The sequence below is a fragment of the Zeugodacus cucurbitae genome, chromosome 5 (genome assembly GCF_028554725.1).
Source record: "Zeugodacus cucurbitae isolate PBARC_wt_2022May chromosome 5, idZeuCucr1.2, whole genome shotgun sequence".
In the NCBI taxonomy this organism is placed as follows: domain Eukaryota; kingdom Metazoa; phylum Arthropoda; class Insecta; order Diptera; family Tephritidae; genus Zeugodacus; species Zeugodacus cucurbitae.
The window spans coordinates 53,262,336-53,284,239 of NC_071670.1; the positions used below are offsets into that span (position 1 = coordinate 53,262,336).

At 34.3% G+C, this 21,904-nt stretch overlaps 2 protein-coding genes across 4 annotated transcripts in view; one reads left to right on the forward strand and one right to left on the reverse strand.

The window, feature by feature from the left end:
- The window catches only part of LOC105210526 (uncharacterized), a 61,961-nt gene that overhangs the window by 4,507 nt on the left and 35,550 nt on the right, over positions 1–21,904 (forward strand). The window lies entirely within an intron of this gene.
- On the reverse strand, positions 141–20,797 carry LOC128922302 (uncharacterized). 2 transcript variants are annotated; one of them, XM_054232279.1, is made up of 5 exons: positions 20,550–20,797; positions 2,657–2,769; positions 2,062–2,578; positions 740–1,982; positions 141–380 (listed from the first exon to the last, which is right to left on the reverse strand). In XM_054232279.1, the coding sequence occupies exons 4-5, from the start codon at positions 1,375–1,377 to the stop codon at positions 377–379; spliced, it is 642 nt and encodes a 213-aa protein (XP_054088254.1). In that variant the 5' UTR covers positions 1,378–1,982; positions 2,062–2,578; positions 2,657–2,769; positions 20,550–20,797; the 3' UTR covers positions 141–376. The 2 variants fall into 2 exon arrangements, with proteins under 2 accessions (XP_054088254.1, XP_054088255.1); XM_054232280.1 differs by having other exon boundaries at positions 740–2,578.

Below are 21,904 nucleotides of genomic sequence, written 5' to 3' on the forward strand. Positions count from 1 at the left end.
TTTCAACGATATTGAATTTAACAGATTAAAGACGCAAGAATTCTATATTAAGTAGGATATGTTAAAACACTTTGATTAATTAAATTTTAATTAAAAATATGAACCTCACAAATGTTCAATCACCGTGATACTACTGGCAATTAAGGGGTTATATACAGTTAGACGGCCGAAAAAAAGTGAATTTTCCAGAATTTTTTCTGAGAAAACTTTTTAATTTATTGATCCAAAAATTTATACACATATTATGGTATCTTTTAACTGTATTTTAAGACTTAGTACTAGTAAAAATATTTATTTGAATAAGAGCTACAGCTGATCTCCAGGAGCTCCTCTCAAAAAAGACGTTTTGCGGTGACCACTATATCTCGGGACGGGATCATCTGAAATTAAAAAACCAAACAGATTTCGTTAAAATAATGTTAAATCTAGTAATTAATCGAAGGAATAAGCAAAATAAAATTTTTTGACAAAATGGCGGTTTCTCAAAAAAAAAAAATCGATTCTTCACCGAAATTTCGGCCTTAAATTGTTTATAAAAAAAAATATTTATCGGAGAGCAAAAATCTTCGATTAATCACTAAACAAATATATTTAAGAAGGTCGTGTTAAAATTTGAGACTAATCGATCTAGCCGTTTTCGAGTAATGTTGGTCACCGACTTTGAAAACACCATTTTGAGAAAAACGCGTTTAAAGTTTGGAATGCACTTTACATGGGATACATTTTTTTTTTAACTTACATTGGGTTGTCTATTCCAGGACCATATAATACACCCTCCGCCGATTCAGCAACTTGTAATAACTCAAGCTGATATTGTCTGCGAGCCATTCTTCCATCTCGGGTGCTCTCACGCGCTCTGAGATCGGAAATGCTCACGCGCTTCTCATCTTCTTTTTCGGCATATGAATGCGCATTGGGCCCAATTGTAATTCCTATAGCATTCATATAATACAATAGTGATGCCATTCCTTCATTAAATATGCCAGCAGCTATGTATGCAGCAGTTTCCACAGTTTTTGAACCGGCTGGAACAATTTTGGGAGAGATTTTCCAAATCAGTTGATTGTAGCTCTCACCTACACATCCCTCCAACAAATTCTCACTGCTGAGATCTGTGAAAATCGGACGTATAGCCTCAGCAACATCTTTTGGTAATGGCTCATAATCATGTTCGAAAGTGGATAATTGATTGGCAGCTGCAGCCTTCTGCCAGTCGCACCATGATTCTGTTCCTTCCGGGCACTTGTCGTGCTGCGGTTCTTCGTCGCTTGAACAACAATGGTAATATGTGGCCCATATAGCATTATACATTTTTTGAAGGGAATCGCAATTTCTCCTTATTGCTAAGTCATAATAAACTGTCAACTTATCGATCATCTTTCCAGTAAGTTTGCCTTTTCCACCGGAAGCCTTCTCTGGAAGCCTTCATTTTCACGAAAAATTACACAAAAAAATATGAACAAACTCACAAGTTTACTGCTTGGCTTTGTTGTTTATACTGACTACCATTATATATATGTATATATATTTGGCGTAGAAACCGCTTAAGCGATTATAGCCGAATCCACCAGAGCGCGCCACTCGTTCCTCCTTTTTGCTTTTTGGCGCCAACTGGAAACACCAAGTGAAGCCAGGTCACTTTGCACTTGGTATTTTCACCGGAGTGGAGGTCGTCCTCTTCCGCGGCTTCCTCCAGCGGGTACTGCATCGAACACTTTCAGAGCTGGAGTGTTTTCATCCATTCGTACAACCTGACCTAGCCAGCGTAGCCGCTGTCTTTTTATTCGCTGAACTATGTCAATGTCGTCGTATAAATCGTACAGCTCATCGTTCCATCGTCTGCGGTATTCGCCGTTGCCAAAGTTCAGAGGACCATAAATCTTACGCAAAACCTTTCTCTCGAAAAGCCCAAGAGTCGTCTCATCGGATGTTGTCATCGTCCACGCTTCAGCGCCTTACATCAGGACGGGAATAATGAGCGACTTAGGGATAGAAAAATACAAATTTACATTTCAGGTATAGCAAAACACTAACACACTGTTGCATTACACATCTACATACCTTAGAAGGGAGAATTTACAATAGGCAGGTGCAGGGTTTTGATTATTACACCCCAATTGTGTAATATTACTGGAGAATAGTTGCCAGTGTAGTTACGCAGGCTACTGAAACTAGATTTAATATCTTAAAAATATTGTCTGAAATTTGAAGTTGATCCGATAATTACTTTTCGAGTTATTCGACAAATAACAAAGAGCGAAACTTTAAATGCGTTTTTTTTCAAAATTATGTTCAGAAGATTTTAATGAATTTTAACAGGTTTTAGAATATATAATAATGCGAAACTTTTTTGTTTTTCAAAATTTAACTTTTTTATGACCAATAGGATTTAATACAAAAAAATTTCTGAAAATTCTCATTTCGTGTCTCTGACTACCCCTTAAAATATTAAAAAGAACTATAATGAGTAGCTATGAGTTATTTTCCATGAGTCGGGAGGAAAGCTTGAATGTCGCATTAATTCGACGGCTAATTAGAGATCATTCGAATCTTTTGGTTCTTCCACTTGTGAAGTACACTAAAAATTAAAATGTTTTGTATATTTTAAAATAGATTTTAGAGATATTTCGGTATATCAAAGAAAACATTTTCATACCTGTTGGCCACATTTTAATTACATTAACTGCTGTTCATCCAATTCTGGAGATTTGCGCAGCGATACGATTCTTCGCTGAAGGTACACATCAGAAATATAATGAATTTCACAACCTAAATACAATGTCAGTGATTATTACAGAAGTGACCACATTGATGCAATAAAAAAAAAAAAATAAAATTAAAATAAATGTAGAAGCGCAAAATACTACTAAAATAATACACTGGAACTTCTCTAACTCGAATCACCATAATCCACAAAAATACTTCGAGTTAGAGAGACTTCGAGTTATAGAATTTTCATTAAAACATAAAAATGTTCAAAAAACTGTAAAATATAGATTTATACCCAGTTTTATTTATTTACTTCGCATATAGTTTTATGTACATAGGTTAAAACATGTATTCTGTAATTTGGTTGGTTGCAGTTTGCTATTGTTTGGCTCTTGACGTCTGTATTCCAAGCCTTTGTTACATGATTTATACAACCCAATATCATATTCTTTGTTAATCTCCATACAATTTAAAGGGACTCTTTTAAAATCCTGCCTCGATAATAAAATTTTAAATTTCGTATTATGCATCGGTCGAAAAGTTCGATTTATGGAAGGAAATTTGTATGAAATTTGACTTCTATTGCCAATTCAAGAGTTCGAGTTATGGAGAACTTCGAGTTAGGGAAGTTTGGCTATTGTCAATTAAAAAGTTCGAGTTATGGAAGTTCTACTGTAAATAATAAGCAATAAAACAGAATTCCCAGGTCTAATCCGTAAACATGTGTCCATTTCAATTCTTGATTCTACTGATTTCGACGTATTTGGGTACTATATTAAAGGTTGATAGTAATAGATAATATGCGAAAAAATGGCGACTGGCGATCAGTAGCCTGTCGTAATCGTCGGTAGCCTCTCTTAATGTAATTTTCGAACTACGGTAGCCTGTAGGCGACTAGACTCAAGCTATTATAGATACATAATAGGGGTGTTAATATAATTTTTAAAGATAATTGGTTCGAGTTTCTCCTCCTAACCAATTGTTTCTAACCCGATAAATTCGGTCATTTCGTACAAATCTCATGGCTTGGTCTTAGTAAGAACGCGCTCTTATTACTACGCATTTTTTTGATGTTGGTCAGAGACTGTCATTCTCGTTCATTCACAATTTTTTTCAAGAACAATAATTTTTAAAATTTAACAATTAAAAAATAGCCTCTACATTTAATACATTAAAAATATTCAAAATATTTGGAAAATCAAATTTTGTTGAATTTTGAATTTTCATATTATTTTCGCTTAAAAATGTAATATAACCAGTTTACTGATTTCTATTACGCAGAATTTGTTAGATAACAACTAGCTATGTATCTATATACATATGTATGTGCATAGTGTGTATGTATGTAATTATATAATTGGGAATGCATGCAGCTATGCAATTCGCTTAAAATCAACATGTTCGCCAATCGCCTGTCTAAAACCAAAATAACCAGCATAGCTGAATGACGCGTCAAATGAGGTTAAATGCAAAGTGGTTTGTCATAGAGCATGCCTACCATAAGTAGTGGTATACAGTCATGTTTGTGTATATTAGAATTTATATTTATATATACATATATGTGTATATATAATTACCTTATGCATACATATTTGTTATACAGGTGCTAAACATTTAATGCACTGAAGCGTTGAACTTATTCTACCACGAAATATCATTTCGAGCCACTCATCCTTGACTTACTAAGAATTATTTATTTATTTTTTTTTATTAAAAAAAAAAACAGTCACTAATAATGTCAGATAAAACGGGTTTTTGCATAAATAAACATGACTAACATTTTTGATAAATTAAAAATACGCATTTTTAGCACACTTTTATTATTCTAAGAATAAAACAACAAAAATGAAAAAATGCAAATATTTTGCAATTTTATGCGTAAATACAAGCAGGCCGTATTTTATTGACTTACATTGCGTGATCTAATTCAATTTACGGTTGATTGTATATGGGTTGCTCCTAAAAATAATGAAAATTGCAAGAGCTTTTACCTTGAGTTAAGACTAGAAGCTCCAAAAACTATAAACGCATTTCTCAGAACGCAAAAGTCTCTCATAAATAAATATCCGAACAGCTAATTCGTAGGTGGCCCCTACGCACGCGTTGAAAGAAGTAGCCGCGTAAACATCTGTAGAAATTAAAGCGATAACAGCTACTAATCAACTATTTAGTTATCTTACAACAAAACGGAAAGTGTTTTAAGTCGTGACACACGAAACAACAGTGGCTGGCAGGTTGACAAAACCGATAAACATCTATGTTGGGGCGTCACAATCACTCATTAAAGGCGCATTTATAATTTGCTCCTCTTATACAAACATATGTATGCACAAAAAATGAACACAGCCCAAAACAGAACGAACAATTAATTCAGCGAAACAAGTTTATAAACACACACACATACACATTTACATGCAGACATTCATACCTGGTTGTGCACTACCAAGAAGGAGCTATAAAATGAAATATAGAGAATAGCGACAGTCATAAGACAAATAGTAATAAAAGAAAAAATGAGGGAGCAAAGTAGTTAAATTGCAAGCAATACAGTCACGCAAACTCATAAACAATCATTTGGCTGTTGATCGACTATTGTGACGTTCGGCTGATGGGTACAAATGTAAGCCAAATACTACGACGTTTGGGACAATACAGTAAACTGACAGCTAAACAAACAGTAAAGCGATTAAACGAACATAAGCTACAATCATTATCGTGCCCAAACAAAACGGCATGAAAACGCCACTTTATAGTTTTTTTCTTCATGTTGTTTTTGTTGTCGCTGTCTACTATTTGCAGTCAATATTTATATGCCTACATACTCGTATATTCTTATAACTACATGCCGCACAATTTCGGCGATTATGAAAAGGGTGACATTTCAAAGAAGGAGTAAATTAATAAAAAGGGCTTAAAAAGGATTATGTTCGAATGATTACCATTTAGGTTATGCATGAATAATTATTATAATATTTGTATTAAATAACGCAATTTGTTCAAAAATTTTGTAAGCCCAACTTAAGTTGATGTACGATGTGCGAAATTCTGTCAATCTACGATGATTGATTTGCATGCGAATTGATTTATTTTGTTCAAGGTTTTATACTTTTATTACTAGCATGTTGCATCTTTTGAATTTCAATGTCCAGTATTGTTGCTGAGTAATAGGCTAATATTCATTTTTTTTTTTGACAATTTCAATCTTTTTTCAGTCTACAAATTGACGCCAATTACATAGCAGGATATTTCAACACCTGAATTTTAATTCAGTTATGTAAATGACCACATTATATATACATATAAGAATAGGCATAATAAAAAGAAATCCATTTTTTTTACATTGAATTAAAGGTTTTGTATGCAAATTATTTTCAAACATTTTTAAAGTTAATTTCATAATTCCACTCTCATAGAAATCTTCGTTTATCCGAATTTCGTAAGCCTCTCTTGATCCTATTTTTAACCAGAAAAAATCAACCGCTATAACCCAAATATAAGATGAATGCATAGATCTCTGGATCTCAACTAAACTTCCGGTGCTTCTGGGAAGTCACTATTGATATGTCTGGTCTGTCGTTGTCCTGTTGGGACACACTTCCTCACCTATTGCGCTATAGGCAGCAACTGGTAGTAATCACTTGGTATTAGGCCCGAAATATCAGATGTTTGCACTGATCTCTCAATCTCAACCAAGTTTCCGGAGCTTCTGGGAAGTCACTATTGATATGTCTGGTCAGACGTTGTCTTGTTGGTACATAATTCCACTCCTATTGGCCGCTTCTGTGCGGTTACTTCATTCAGAGAATTGTAGCGATCGGAATTTGGAAGTTTGGCTGTAGGGAAGTAGTTCATAGTAGTTGATTCATTGGCAATCCCACCAAATACATAGCAATACTTTTCAGGCCGTCAGTACTGACTTGGCTAGGATGTTTTTAAATGCAAGCCTATCTCAATACATTCCACAGATTTAACAGACCTTATGCTTTTGGTGTCACAGAGTCCAAATCCGAGGTCTATTTAACCCCATCAGATCATGATTATCCCCAGAAAACCAATATGGCAGAGAGCGTTTTCAAAACTTCATCGGAATCGTTTGAAACTTATCACTATTCAATTGCAATACGGCAATTTTTTAAAATGTGTCCACCATATTGGGTCGCCATTTTGAATTTTTAAAAAGTAACGTCAAATTCGTAATCAGCGACCCCGAAAACCTCCGAATAAAGAGTTTCAAGCGAATCCGATGAAGTTTTCAAAATAGCGTCCACCATATTGGATTCGCTATTTTGGAATTAAAAAACCGACAGCGGATTCGTAATCAGCGAAGTTATGGTTAAATCCTCTGATGAGACCCAATTGAGCTTTTTTAATCAATTACAATTCGGAGATTCAACTTATTATTCAGCCTATCTGAAGATAACATTTCTGGCTCTCTTGTCTGACTTGTAATTTTTCCTTTGTTATATTCTTTCTTATTTAAAATTTCTTGGTTATTGACACCCTTTGTAAGTTACCAAGCTTCTTCTTAATTTGTATGGTTTTTTTCCTTCACTGTTCCGATTTTAATAATCACAGTTCCCGTCGTACTGGCCAAACTATTGGAACGACTTTTCTTTACCTCGATCACAGGCTTTTGATTGGAAGTGGTTCTTGTGCGTTCGGTGAAAGCTAATTTCAGATACATTTTCTTTAATATCTTAAAATTGTCTTCGAGATTAGTTATATTCTTCTTCTTAACTGACGTAGGCAGCGCTTTCGCGGTTATAGCCGAGTTTACATCAGCAAGTGAAGCCAGGTCCTTCTTCACCTGGTCATTCCAACAGAGTGAAGGTCTTCCTCTCCCTCGGCTTCCATCAGCGGGTACTGCATCGAACAATTTCAACCTGGAGTGCTTTCGTCCATTTGAACAACATGACCAAGCCAGCGTAGCCACTTTCTTTTTATTCGCTGGACTATGCCTATGTCGTCGAACAACACATACAGCTCAAACATTCCCCCATGCCAAAGTTTAAGGGACCGTAAATCTTCTGCATAATCTTTATCTCGAAAACTGCCGTCTTAACAGATGTTGACATCGTCCACGCTTCTGCACAATACATCGCGACAAGAATGATGTGGGACTTGTAGAGTATTTTGGTTTTTGTTTCTCGAAAGAGAACTTTACTTTTCAATTGCCTGACTGAGTCCTAAGTAGCACCTATTGGCAAGAGTGATTCTGCGTTGGATTTCCAGGCTGACATTGTTGGTGTTGTTATCATGAGTTTCCAGATAGACAACTTCAAAGTTATTATAAGTTAAATTAGTTATATTCGCATGAGCATAAGTGTACAGGGTTTTCTGCTCCTTAAGTGATTTGAATAATCACAATGAAGGTCCTAAGTTGTTCCTAAATGTTCTCCGGTTATTAAATGTTTGTCTGATACTTAAACTGTATAAATATCTCTTTGATTTCGTATTAATGTTCAACAGCTTATGAGCTTGAACAAGCTAATAACATAGCTTGACTGGAAAGGCGCTGCTTCCCTGAATCTACTTCTACAAGTGCCCGTACAAGCTTACCGCCTGTATGTCGATCACATCTTCCAGATAATCGAGACATGAACATGTTAACCATACAAGAAATAACTTCTAATCAAAATGTATCATTCCTGCCTTCTATCAGAGGCACGTACATATGTATGTAGCTGCATATGTATTTGTGTATTTTCCATATTTTTTTGTTTTTTTTTAGCTCGTTTCCTTTATGCGTTGCTTTAACGAAATTAATTATTAATATTATGGGAAAACTCTTATCTACTGCAGTTATAAATACATATGTATGTATGTATCCTATAATTTATGTATGCTTAGACTGTGCTTAAAAATTTATATTTATGAACATGCGTGCAACCATAACAATACATAAAGGGTGATTTTTTAAGAGCTTGATAACTTTTTAAAAAAAAAAACGCATAAAATTTGCAAAATCTCATCGGTTCTTTATTTGAAACGTTAGATTGGTTCATGACATTTACTTTTTGAAGATAATTTCATTTAAATGTTGACCGCGGCTGCGTCTTAGGTGGTCCATTCGGAAAGTCCAATTTTGGGCAACTTTTTCGAGCATTTCGGCCGGAATAGCCCGAATTTCTTCGGAAATGTTGTCTTCCAAAGCTGGAATAGTTGCTGGCTTATTTCTGTAGACTTTAGACTTGACGTAGCCCCACAAAAAATAGTCTAAAGGCGTTAAATCGCATGATCTTGGTGGCCAACTTACGGGTCCATTTCTTGAGATGAATTGTTCTCCGAAGTTTTCCCTCAAAATGGCCATAGAATCGCGAGCTGTGTGGCATGTAGCGCCATCTTGTTGAAACCACATGTCAACCAAGTTCAGTTCTTCCATTTTTGGCAACAAAAAGTTTGTTAGCATCGAACGATAGCGATCGAATCGACATTTCACGGTCTTCAGCCACACTCTCAGAAACAGACGCAATATTCTCTTCTGTACGCACTGTACGCATTCGTGTGGTTGGTTTAATGTCCAATAAAGTAAACTGAGTGCGAAACTTGGTCACAATCGCATTAATTGTTTGCTCACTTGGTCGATTATGTAGACCATAAATCGGACGTAAAGCGCGAAACACATTTCGAACCGAACACTGATTTTGGTAATAAAATTCAATGATTTGCAAGCGTTGCTCGTTAGTAAGTCTATTCATGATGAAATGTCAAAGCATACTGAGCATCTTTCTCTTTGACACCATGTCTGAAATCCCACGTGATCTGTCAAATACTAATGCATGAAAATCCTAACCTCAAAAAAATCACCCGTTACATACAAATTTAAGTCTTGACATCAGAGAGAAAAAAAACGCAACGCAAAAAAAAAACAGGATCTAATCGCCAGTTATAATGAAATGATGATTTGCGAACGTAGACATTATTCTGATTGGAAATTTGTAGTTCGCCAATCCTACACACATACATATTTACACACACATGCGTGTATATTTATAAATTCCCGCATGAAAGTAACAGGCGCAAACAAGAATGCCACCTATTGTTGTTGTTGCACCTGTATTGCACTGCATAACACACGCATACATACATATAGATATGCATTGAGTATGCACAAGTTGGCTGTCACATTTTTGTTATTGTTGTATTGCCAATTCGTCGACCAAAAAGTCGATTGCAGACGTCAGCCGAACAGCCACTACTGCAATGCTTTCTACATACCATCGTCAAGAAGCGTCGCGCAAACTGGCTATTATGGTATGCGCATGCGCATGCGCACAGTAAGCTATATAGTTTTGTTATTGTTTTTGTTGAGGCTGCCTGCTGGCTCAATTGGCCGAGAAGCAACACAGAATTTGAAGAAGAAGTCATCCAGTCTGTGTTGGTTGGTCGTCAGCCTTGAAGTCTTGTTACGGACTCATTTTAATGCTGCTTCCGTGCTGGCTATACCAGCACACATAGATACATCCACGATGTGATACATACATACTTTTGTATGCACATATTTAGGCATTGCAGTTGTTGGCCACATCTCACAGTCCTGTTCTTTTCCACACAAATTCGCTCATCATGTGTCCAATCATGCTAACAAACAGACGTACATATAATATATTTGCAGATATATAGATATACTATATGTGTGCATGTGTATGTTTGTATCTCTGACATATGCAGGTATTCATATTCCCGCATTGTCTGCCGTATATGTGCTGAATTCTGTTGTTTGTACATACATATGTACAAGTTGTTGCTTCCACCGGACAGCCTCATCAGGCTGCTCGAGTGCCTATATATGTACAGTTGCCTGTATGTATGTATGTGCGTTTTGCTTTTTCTACCGCTTTCTGCAATTCAAATTGTTTCGTTTTTTGTTTCCTGGAAATCATAATTTAACATTTTTAACAATAAGTACCAACCACATCAGTCGCAGACGCAGGTTTTTGTTCCCCATTGTCTATGTATGTGTGTGTGTGTGTGTGTGTGTGCGTGTGTATGTGGCTGCGAGAGCGAAAGAGCACAGTGCCACAGTTCTGATCGTCACCGGAGTTAACAAGGCTGCACAGCTTCGGCCTATTGGCCTTCCGACTTTAGTTAGGCGGCATTCTCGCCCAATTCAAGAGTCAGATTACTTGGAAAAAATTAAGATATCTGAGAATTGTCTTTATTATTGGTGTGCGTCTACGTAGATAAAGGGTGCGCTGATTTTATGCAGATTTTGTTTCGTGAGACTCCAATTATTCAAAGGGTTTAGGGGTAGTCAGAGACACGAAAAAATGAAAATTATCAGTATTTTTTTTGCTATTAAATCATGTTATTTAACAACAGTAATGCCATATTATTATTTCACAATGTTTTGACTTGAAGTCACGAAAATTTGAAAAAGTAAATCTATAATATCCAAAGTTAAGTTAAGACAAGACTAAATATCTCCTGTCATCAAACAAACAGTCAGCGTATTCGCGTCCTTTCTTCCACGTCACTGTTGACAGTCATAACTTTGAAGTTGTAGATAATTTCGTATACCTGGGCACCAGCATCAACACCGATAATAATGTCAGCCTTGAAATCCAACGCAGAATCACTCTTGCCAACAGGTGCTACTATGGACTGAGTAGGCAATTGAAAAGTAAAGTCCTCTCTCGACGAACAAAAACCAAACTCTACAAGTCTCTCATCATACCCGTCCTACTTTATGGTGCAGAAGCGTGGACGGTGTCAACATCCGATGAGACGGCACTAGAAGTTTTCGAGAGAAAGGTTTTGCGCAAGATTTATGGTCCCTTAAGAATTGGCAACGGCGAATACCTCAGAAGATGGAATGATGAGCTGTATGTGCTGATCGACCGAAAATCTAGAAAAAATCCTCAGGACGAAATTTGTTAATTTTTGAACAAAAAAAAAACAAAAAAGCATCGATCAGGCCCAGGATTATTATGTATTCTAAAAGCTGTATAAATTTCATTAAAATTTATTTAGCGTTTTTCGAGTTACAGGTGTCACATAGTTTTGAGGCATTCCAATTTTTACCCGAAAGTTTTGGGGGCCCGAGCGCTCTTTGTTATTTGTCGAATAACTCGAAAAGTAATTATCGGATCAACTTCAAAAATCCTGACTACCCCTAACCTCTTAAATCACAATTTGAATATTATTGACGTTGGATCGAGGGACCAGATAAACTCATAACTCTAAAAAAACTCATATTCTAAAACTGACTTGTTAGTATATCATTGAGGCGATATCATACGATTCGCTACTTTTTCCAAATATGAAGTCTATAAAATCCGGAATTTGAAGAGTCACATCAACTAACTTAAGGATTGATCTCCTGGGAATCATTATTTTTGAAGCATTTTTTCAAACTATCTCTATCGTTTAATAGAAGAAGAATTTTAAAAGTGCTCTAGAATGCCAATAATACGCCCCACTTCTTTGCTATCGTCTCACAGAAGACAGGACACCCTGTACATGGTAATGATCACATGAATGCTTGTATTTGGATAATTTTAAATACCATTTGCTTTTGCATGTGGGGCTTTGCCTAATATATATTTAAAATATGTATATGTAGCTCTGACTGCGTGTTTAATTGTGGATCCGATTGTGTGATTCCGGGAGGCAGGAAGGGTGTGTAAACTGTAGCGCGACTTTATGTCACTTCAAGTTAAAACCACAGTTGAAGAATTGGCATGTTCGCCTATTAAAGATGAATTTAAACGGAAATAACCAACTGTTGGCTGCTGTTGCTGCTCAATGGTGCGGCTCATGCGCATATGCGATATGTATCCGTGCATGCCGCCAACAAGTTATCTATAACTGAGGAATGCTGGTATGATCAACAGGCGCATAAGCCACATGTGTACATACATAGATACGTGCATGCGGTTGATTGACTGCAGGCAAATATTGAAAAAGAAAAGTATTTAATTTGTATAGAATTAAACGTAAATGGTCATGAAATACCCTAACCGTTTATGCGTTATTTGCTCTTCATGCGAATTTCATTTCACTCGTGACTTTCCACATGCACCACCGTTTTTCTAGAATTCGATTTATACTGAGTATGGTTTTGCAGAGAGTTTAATTTATTTTTTTTTTTAATTTCATAATTAATTATAACTTCCATGAAACTGAATGAATTCACTTGCTTATGCACTCTCTTAAATGGAAGTTTGATAGATCCATTAATTGTGATTGTGCGAATTGTTGAAGAATTGCAGTTGCTATGGCATTTATTTGAATTGAAGCGGAAATCGTTCAATATGCCAGTCACAGCTGACTTTCAGGAAATATATGTACGTACATATAGTGCGAATACATTAAAATCTTCGGTGCCTTCAGTTACTTTCCAATGAACTTGATCTTGTTCTTAGTAGTGTCCTTTGAGACTATGGATAAACTGGAATCACTTTTTACTTTTAAACGGAGTATATATTATTCTTCATATTATTTATGGCGGAAATGTGTTTAGATGATATTTAGGCTTATCCGATAAAACTATTTGTTACTCCTTTGTTATAATTACATTTATAATAACCTTGGAATTTAGTTTGAAAATTGGACTATCCAACTAAAACGATTCATATTGCTTCATTACACAGCCAAACAAAAAAAATATTTGTCTTGACCTGGTGTTCTCACTATGTGTGTCTTATGTTTTTGGGGTCGAGGTCAATTTAACCCCATCAGATCAGGGTTTTGACATAACCCCAGAAAACCAATATAGCGAACGCTACTTTGAAAAATTGAGAGGAATCACTTGAAATTCGTTATTCGAGGGTTTTCGGGGTCACTGATTACGAAACCGGTGTTTTTTTTTTCAAAGTTCAAAATGGCGAATGAAATATATAATTTTTCAAAATAGCGTCCGCCATATTGGATCCGCCATTTTGAATTTAAAAAAAAACCGACTCCCGATTTGTAATCAGTGACCTCGAAATAAAAATTAAGAAATAACTGTCCAAATATCTCTGGATGCAAACTTAGTAACCCTTGTGTGGCTCTTGCTCTTGATAAAAGATATAGATGGGGAGTCTCCAGAGCACCGGAAGCCTTTGAGCCACTTCGATGCGGATGCAAACTTAGTAATCCTTGTGTGGCTTTTGCTCTTGATAAAAGATGTAGATCCAGAACACCGGAAGCCTTTGAGCCACTTTGATGCCGAACAGTCTCTAAAGCTATTGAATTTGTTATTCTCTTGAATATCTATTCACTCTTATCCCCAAATTATTGCCATGGAAAATCCATTGTTATCTTTAATTTGACCATAATCTTTTTTCATAACTTGAGACCTCTTCTAAGGCGTGTCTAACTAGGCAACTTGTAATAAAAGACACCTCCTCAAAAAGGATTACATTCTTCCTTAACGTTTGGAGAAATCACTACCGGTTCTAAATCGTACCCACTCCAATTTTGCAGACTTGCCAGATTTTCGAGCTTTCTCGCATCTATTTCATGTCAGAAATATGTGGCTTTCTCAACCAATGTTACACTCACGCCCCCGCGAGGAAGTTATCTATCAATTTCTAGTAATAAAATCGTAAACTGAACTATATATTGGAATATGCTGAAGGGTTTGTCGTGGTACCAAATCACTTTTGCAAGAGATCTGCCCATCCAGCCAAGTACACCGTTAGGTTATCTTTAGCTTTTACAAATTCCGCTACCGTGATTACTCTTGATAATCTACAACTTAGATGATCATGCAATTTGTTATAATATATTTCTGATAACTGACGACAAATATACCTATGAACCTGTCTGATGTGTAATCACGATTAAACTCATGTCTCTGCGAAATTGTGTATAATGAGTAAAATTTAAATGAAATTGATAGCAAGTTGGTGGTAGTAGTTATTATTATTAGAATTTGTAATGTGAGACATGTATATAGACTTAGTGATGTACCTACATATGTTTATATTCATGAGAATAGATACATGCATACATATGTATATGTAGGAGTACAATTGTAGTCATTAAACAATTCGCTACTATCTTTTTACATGTCTATACAATGTGTTTCTCGTTCGGTCTACAATCTATTAGAGATCTCTCCATATAATTTGACAAGCATGTAGTGATGCGCGATAAGTTCATTTCGCTGATGAGTAGGTTCTAAGGAAACATTGTAGTTTCAGAAAATTGCGAAATAAAATCTTAGAATATTTTGTATAATTTATAATTTAAAGCGGGACAACTCTTCACAAAAACATGGTACTATTCATTATACATACGTATAATTTTACTAAACAAATCTCAACTCAATTCTCACTTAAAACACATATGTATATGTAACTACATAATTCCTTCTCGTTTAAATCTGAAGAGTTGCTCCTCTTCTCTTAAGAAGCTTTGAATACCTTGCCACATTCTATACGGTAAATTTTGCATCACTCACAATTTGTTCTAGCAAATTTATTTCTGCACTAAAAGGTAAATATTTAAATGTATACTGAGCTGATTAAAAGAGGAAAAGTAAATAGTATAAACCGTTTAAGCGTAATTAAGTGCAAGTGGCATATGTACATAGCACAAATGCGTATTAATTAATAAATACGTGCATAATATATACAGTGTGCACAAATAGAATGTATATTTAGGTGACTTAAGCTTTCTGAATAACTGGAAACACTATAAATATTAGACATACATATACAGATTTAATCTAAATAGATTATCATAACCTAAAAATTTGCAATATGGGTCATGAAGAGTTATTTTTTAATCTCTCGAGTATTTTACTCCATTTTGAGTTCACTCTTGCCAATCGCTAAAAGGCTTAAAAGATAATTCTTAAAGAATATAAAGAATATATTTGTATATTTCTTGTATATTTGTTGAAGACACACACCCAAAGACACCCACAAAGAGGGCCAAAAGTGTGAGTGAATGATCGAAAAAAGTTCCCGATACAATTTTTGAAATCAACGATTGGACTGTTCTATAAAAATTTTCCTATTTTGAATAAGGCTCAGTTTTGGTGATTTTCCTCGAGGGTGCATTCTCTTGAAATGTGATCAGGAAAAAACTTTTGGGGATAGATTCGGAATATACAAAAATCCGAACCGTGAATAGCTTTAAGAAATAAGGCCGATGTGACCCTCGCGTGATACAAATTTCAATACAACCCGTCATTAGAACGGATCCATAATTAATCTAATCTCCCTCCTAATGATATAAACGGCGTGATTTTGAATTTCGGACCAAGATACGTTCAATCTTACCAATTAAGATAAAGATGGAACTTTGGAAATCAATTAATAGTTACTTTAATCTACCTTTGTCTATTGTGTTTTATTTAAATGAAATTTAGGGGGGGGGGGGGGGGGTAGGTAAGGTTTGTTTCGTCGAAAAAAGACCTTTTTTGATGAATTTTTTTAGAAAAAATTATTGTTGTAGGTTTATTTTACTTATTATTATATGAAAGTACAACATTTGAAGGATACTTAAAAACAGTTTTATCGATAAAGAGCGAGAATTAACGGATTTATCGTCGCCTCTGCAGGCACCTCGAAAAGAAGTTTTTGTGCGGTGACCAGCCTACAGCATCACTGGATCATCCGAAACCAATAAATCAAAATGGTTTCTTTAGTTTATTAGTTTATCTTTCAATTGACGTCGAGTTTTTTTTTTAATTTTTCAATTTTTGGTACCATTTTCAAGCCAAAATAAAATGACGATTTTAGACGAAAAAATCGACCTATTTGTTATTGTAAAATTGTTAGTAATTCAAATTTTTGGAAAAAAAAAAATATATATATATATGTAGAATATTTGTTCAAAATTTCAAAACGATCGATGCAGTAGTTTTTTCTGTAGGCTGGTCACCGACTTTAAAAATGACATATTTGGGGAAATCGATTCAAAGTTTTGTACACTCAGCGCAGGTAGCTGGAGGTACCGTTATTCAACCTGCTGTAACTTCGTTAGTTTTTCTCCGAATGACCTAAAACTTTAACACAATATTCTTGAGATGTTGATGGTTCAGAAAAAAAATAAAAAAAATTAAAAAAGTTGTCAACAAAGTTGGATTGTGACCACTAAAATTATTGAATGATTATTTAATTATTAAATAATGACCATTAAAAATTATAACACACATTATATTATAAATAATAATTTTTCGAACAATATTTGTATGGTATATTTCTTCGTTAGATTTTATTTTATTGAATAATTACTTTCTCTGAATTTGCAAGGCCGATTTCTAGACCACATATAATGAATCATATTAATCTGCATTGAGGCCACCCACATAACGCGTTCAAGTTAAGAATAACTTTGCTTTGACTTTGTACCCGGAGCTTTCAGAAAAATATGTAACTATACTTCACGACCTTAATACTTTATAATATATTTAAAAAAGTGCTCTTAGAAACAGAACATATTGCATAAACTTGCTTTTTATTTGTATTTTTATAAATGATACCTAAAATATCGCTTTAGGGTTTTTTCGAATGTATTTTCTCAATAAACAAATTATGGCGCACTCGAATCTTACCGCCGTTTAATATTCTGAGAAATTATGTTGTGTAGTATAGACCTTCTAACGTTAGGTTTGAGCTAGACAGAGGTCGGCTCATTCCATAAGTAATAAGGAGTAACCTCTAAAGAGATACATTTAATGTGTAACTCTTAACTATAAACAGCTAAAATTAGAGTATTATAGTAAAACAGTTTCTAACCTAAGATTCGAGTTAACCATAGGTCTATTCATATCCATAATTAGCAATTCTTCTGTTCATAGAGTGTGCATAAGAGTGCATGACCTTCAACTGATGAGTTTTATTCCAGTTATTCCTGCAAATCAAATATTAAATCAGTGTTAATCACTGATTCCGCAGAAGCTAAAACACAACTCAACAGCATATACTACAGTCAGCATAGCTTAGTAAAATAGTAAAAAATTGAAAAGCCAGACAATTTTATCTTTGCTTTGGGATTTCCCTAAATATTTAATTGCACGTGCTAATTTCTACAGAACAACAATGGCGAGTCCCGCTTGAAACTGTTTACTACTCTTATAGAACAAAATCTGAGTCTTACACATGAACTAGCACATGGTGAGTAGTTCAACGAATAGCTCATAATTTCCAAGCTCGTAGTGTAGTTAGATTTGTTTGCAAAATTCCAATAGATTAATTTCATTCATTAAAAGTTCGCAATTTGTTTGTATGTGTATGTATATGTAGAAATTCTCCGATCTACAAACGGATGTTATATGAGTATTTTTTTTTTAATTTTTAACTATAATTTACTTCAAACGAATTCAGAAACAGGTCATCATTTGTCACTTAATTACTATAAAAGCGTCATGAATCTAAATTCATTCATATATACATATACATATATTTATATATGTACTCGTATATGAACATATAGTTCATGGGGTGAGCCAAAATTCATGCGTGTCTCATCATCAATTCGTTGTCAGTTCTGTCCGTCTGTGAGCTCACGCGACACCCACTTTGCACAGCGATTTCACACTTTCTGAAGAAATTTATGACTGGTAACAGTGCTTTATATGTATTTGACAAATTTCAATTTGCTTTTAACTTACGGTTAGATCCGACACATTCGGCTCAATTTCGGACTGCAAGCTTATCTTGCAATACTTTGAATCACCGTACTAAATACGATGCAAGCGTCATCTTCGGCTTATTGTAGCCGCTCGTTTTCTATTCATAATGACGAATGCGCTGCTTGTCGCCAAGAATGTGTGATTCCGAGCTGGGACGAGCTTAACATTGCGTCAAATTTAGTTTAGTTTCTGTTCAGGCAATTTGACGGCTTCTTAGCGGACCTCTGTTGTATTTTGAGATATGAAATCTCTAAGGTTAAATGGCATTTTTGTGGTATTTCGCATGATTTCTAATGTAGTATTTAATGGATCTGTGACACGTGATTACATATAGTTTTGAAAAAGTCAACAACTCATATAACTAGCGAAGAAAGAGTTCGGGGTTCTCCAAACCCATTTACTGTGTTTACACTCTCGCTACAAAGTTGCTAAGAGAGTATAATCGTTTGGTTCACATAACGGTTGTATGTAACACCCAAAACTAAAAGTGTTCGATATAGGATTATATGTATATAAGAAAGTGAGCAGGGTGATGAGTGGAGTTCAAATCCAGATGTCTCTCTGTTCGTCCTTCCGTCTGTCCGTGCAACTGACCAAAAATTGAAATCTTGATGAAACTTGGTAGACATGCGACCACCACTACCACGCCCGCAAAATGGCGAAAACCGAAAACAGATAAAGTGCCATAACTAAACCATAAATGAAGTTATAAAAGTAAAAATTGTGGACAAACTGTCGAAATCGGACCATAAATTTTCAATGCCCCGAATATCGAACAAGAAGTGCTGAAGGGTAATTTTTAACCGATAATATGGGTAAATCTCTCAGACATGTTGATGTAATTCAGAGTGAATCTTTTTCCTCTAATAGTGTGTCTCTGTACCAAAAATGGTTAACATCGGGTCATAAGTTCCCCTAACGCAGCGCTTCATACTTTATAAATCGGTTAATATGTGAGATATCTTGGCAAAATTAAAAAAGCGTATAGTTTTGGATATAGTGTACCTTGGTGGTGAAAATGAGTGAAATCAGTTTAGGAATTACCTCATCCCTCATATACTATATATGGATATTTTCGTTATTCTATTGGACTTTAGCCGAACATATGGGTCAAATTGTGTGTTATCTTAATAAAATTACATCAATAAATTTGGAGAGTATAAAATGTTCGGTTGCACCCGAACTTAGCCTTTCGTGTCTTCGTTCGATTTGTGAGATAATGTGCGAATAATGGGGGGTTTCTGGCTGGGAAATACTAGTTTTGAATAACTGAAGTTCGAAATGTAGATTAATTTTTGAAATTTACTAAAATCAATTACTAATCTACACTTGTTTACGGGGTGCATAAAGGGTTTTACAAAATTGTGGGTTTATTGTTCATAAGTATACAGTTATGCTGCATGTATAACTGTATAAAAAAGAGCTTTAAAGTCAACACATGCTTAATGGCGCAAAAGTTCAGTTATCAACACTTTGTATATAATATATATCTATGTAGATATGTCTGGTATGTATGCACAAATAGTATAAATGCGGCTGTAATTAAATATTTTGCGCTCTTTTTAATTATTTATACATTCACATACAAAATATACAGTTTTTATAGTACATATTAACAGTTGTATGTTTGTATGTAAAATATGTACAATTAAGAGACGATTGTAAATTATATGTATGTATATGTATTTAAGTAATGCTTATAATCACGTAACACGTGTACATATGTATATGAAAGTACACTGAGAAAAATACGCAAAAAATATTTTCTTAAAAAAAAAAATATTAACCTTTGATGAAGCATTAATAAATACTTAAAATATGTTCATTATAATGATAGATAGATAGATAATATAAATGGATTTAAATTTTATCAACCGATTGCGTTTGGCGGCAACTGTGTTTGTTTATTGTTTGTAGAAAGTTATGAACTTAAATTGCTAATCTGCAATAAGAGCCGCTCTAATGCACAGTTCATAGTAATTTGTATTTAATAAACGCGATTTTACGTTGTTTTCATATTTAAGGAATTTAACCTTATCATATTAAAAAGCTTATATAAATATTCATTTGTATATTTGTATTTACTTTATGCAAGCATTGTGTGTATACATTGTTTCTTTATCTGAATATATTTATTTATTATTTATTATATTATTTATTATATACATTTATTTATTATATACATATTTATATTATTTTCTTGATTATAATTATGAAGTATTAAAACAAAGCTTGCGTGCTTTGCAATTCTTTCACTTCTTACATTTTGCGCTGTGAATTTTTATTGATTAAAATAAAATATGTTTATAATTTCTTCTGAAAATTTCGAATTGAAGTTAGCCAATTCCTTTCTTTGTTTCGCTAGTTGATATCAACTCGAAATACACGATGAAGTCAAGCACTTCTCTTATTGGATTTTACAACTCAGCAGCGACTTTACCACTGTTACTCAGCTTATATTAACAGGTACTGCGAAAGTTGTTTTCAGAACTCGGTCTTATAAGCTCCAAGCAGTGTCTTGACACTGAGCTTTAATTGTTTTTTTTATTGTTGGTTTTCATAATTGATTAATTTTTGAGCTAAACGCACAGTTCGTTGTTGTACGAGTTGTGTTCAAAAAGTAACGGGAATTTTTGTTTTTAAATATTTATTCATTCGTACATCAGAGGCACTTAGATATATAAACAAATTAAATACATAAATTTTCATACTCGGTCCCTCCAAACCCGTGCTATTTAAAATTTTCTAAGTGATAGTAAAGCGAATTTTATTTTAATATTTTGCGTTTGCCGTTCAAAATTTTGATATTTGGCGAATTTTATTTTAATATTTTGCGTTTGCCGTTCAAAATTTTGATATTTGGTCTCTCCAAACACGTGAAATTTGAAATTTCAAAATTCCCGTTATTTTTTGAACGCACCAAGCACATTTTCTACGTGATAGTAAAATTAATTTTATTTTAATATTTTGCTTTTGCCGTTTAAAATTTTGATATTTGGTCTCTCCAAACACGTGGAATTTGAAATTTCAAAATCCCGTTATTTTTTGAACACACCATGTACTTGTCATTTTCTAAGTGATAGCAAAATGAATTTTATTTTAATATTTACCGTTATTGTATACGTATTTTATAGTATGTATATTGTTGTGTATATGTTTCTCATAGATCCCAAAATGAATTTGCATTTTGAACTCAAGTACGCACGGGCGTATGAGTAATATGCGCGTGTGTGTGTCTCTGAACAAAAACATCTACACTTGTCTGAGTATATGCTGTAAAACTCTGCAAAACTTACAACGTATAATACATACATACATACATATGTACATTTAGACGTATGTAGTTCGCGGTTTTTCGAATCTGCATTCGCTTGCCATTTGCGTAATTATCACCTACTCGCTAGACTTCTTGCACGTCAGCCGAGACGCATTGATAATAAATTTACTATGAATCGCTTTGTTTATAAATATTTTATATTTATTATTCAATATAAATATTATAAATGTGAATTAAGCAACATTATTGCGCTTAAATAAATGTATCAATGGACGTTTATTGATGAAATGAGAGGAATTTCCGGAGTAGGTCCCAGGAAAATGGTGATTTTTTCACATCAT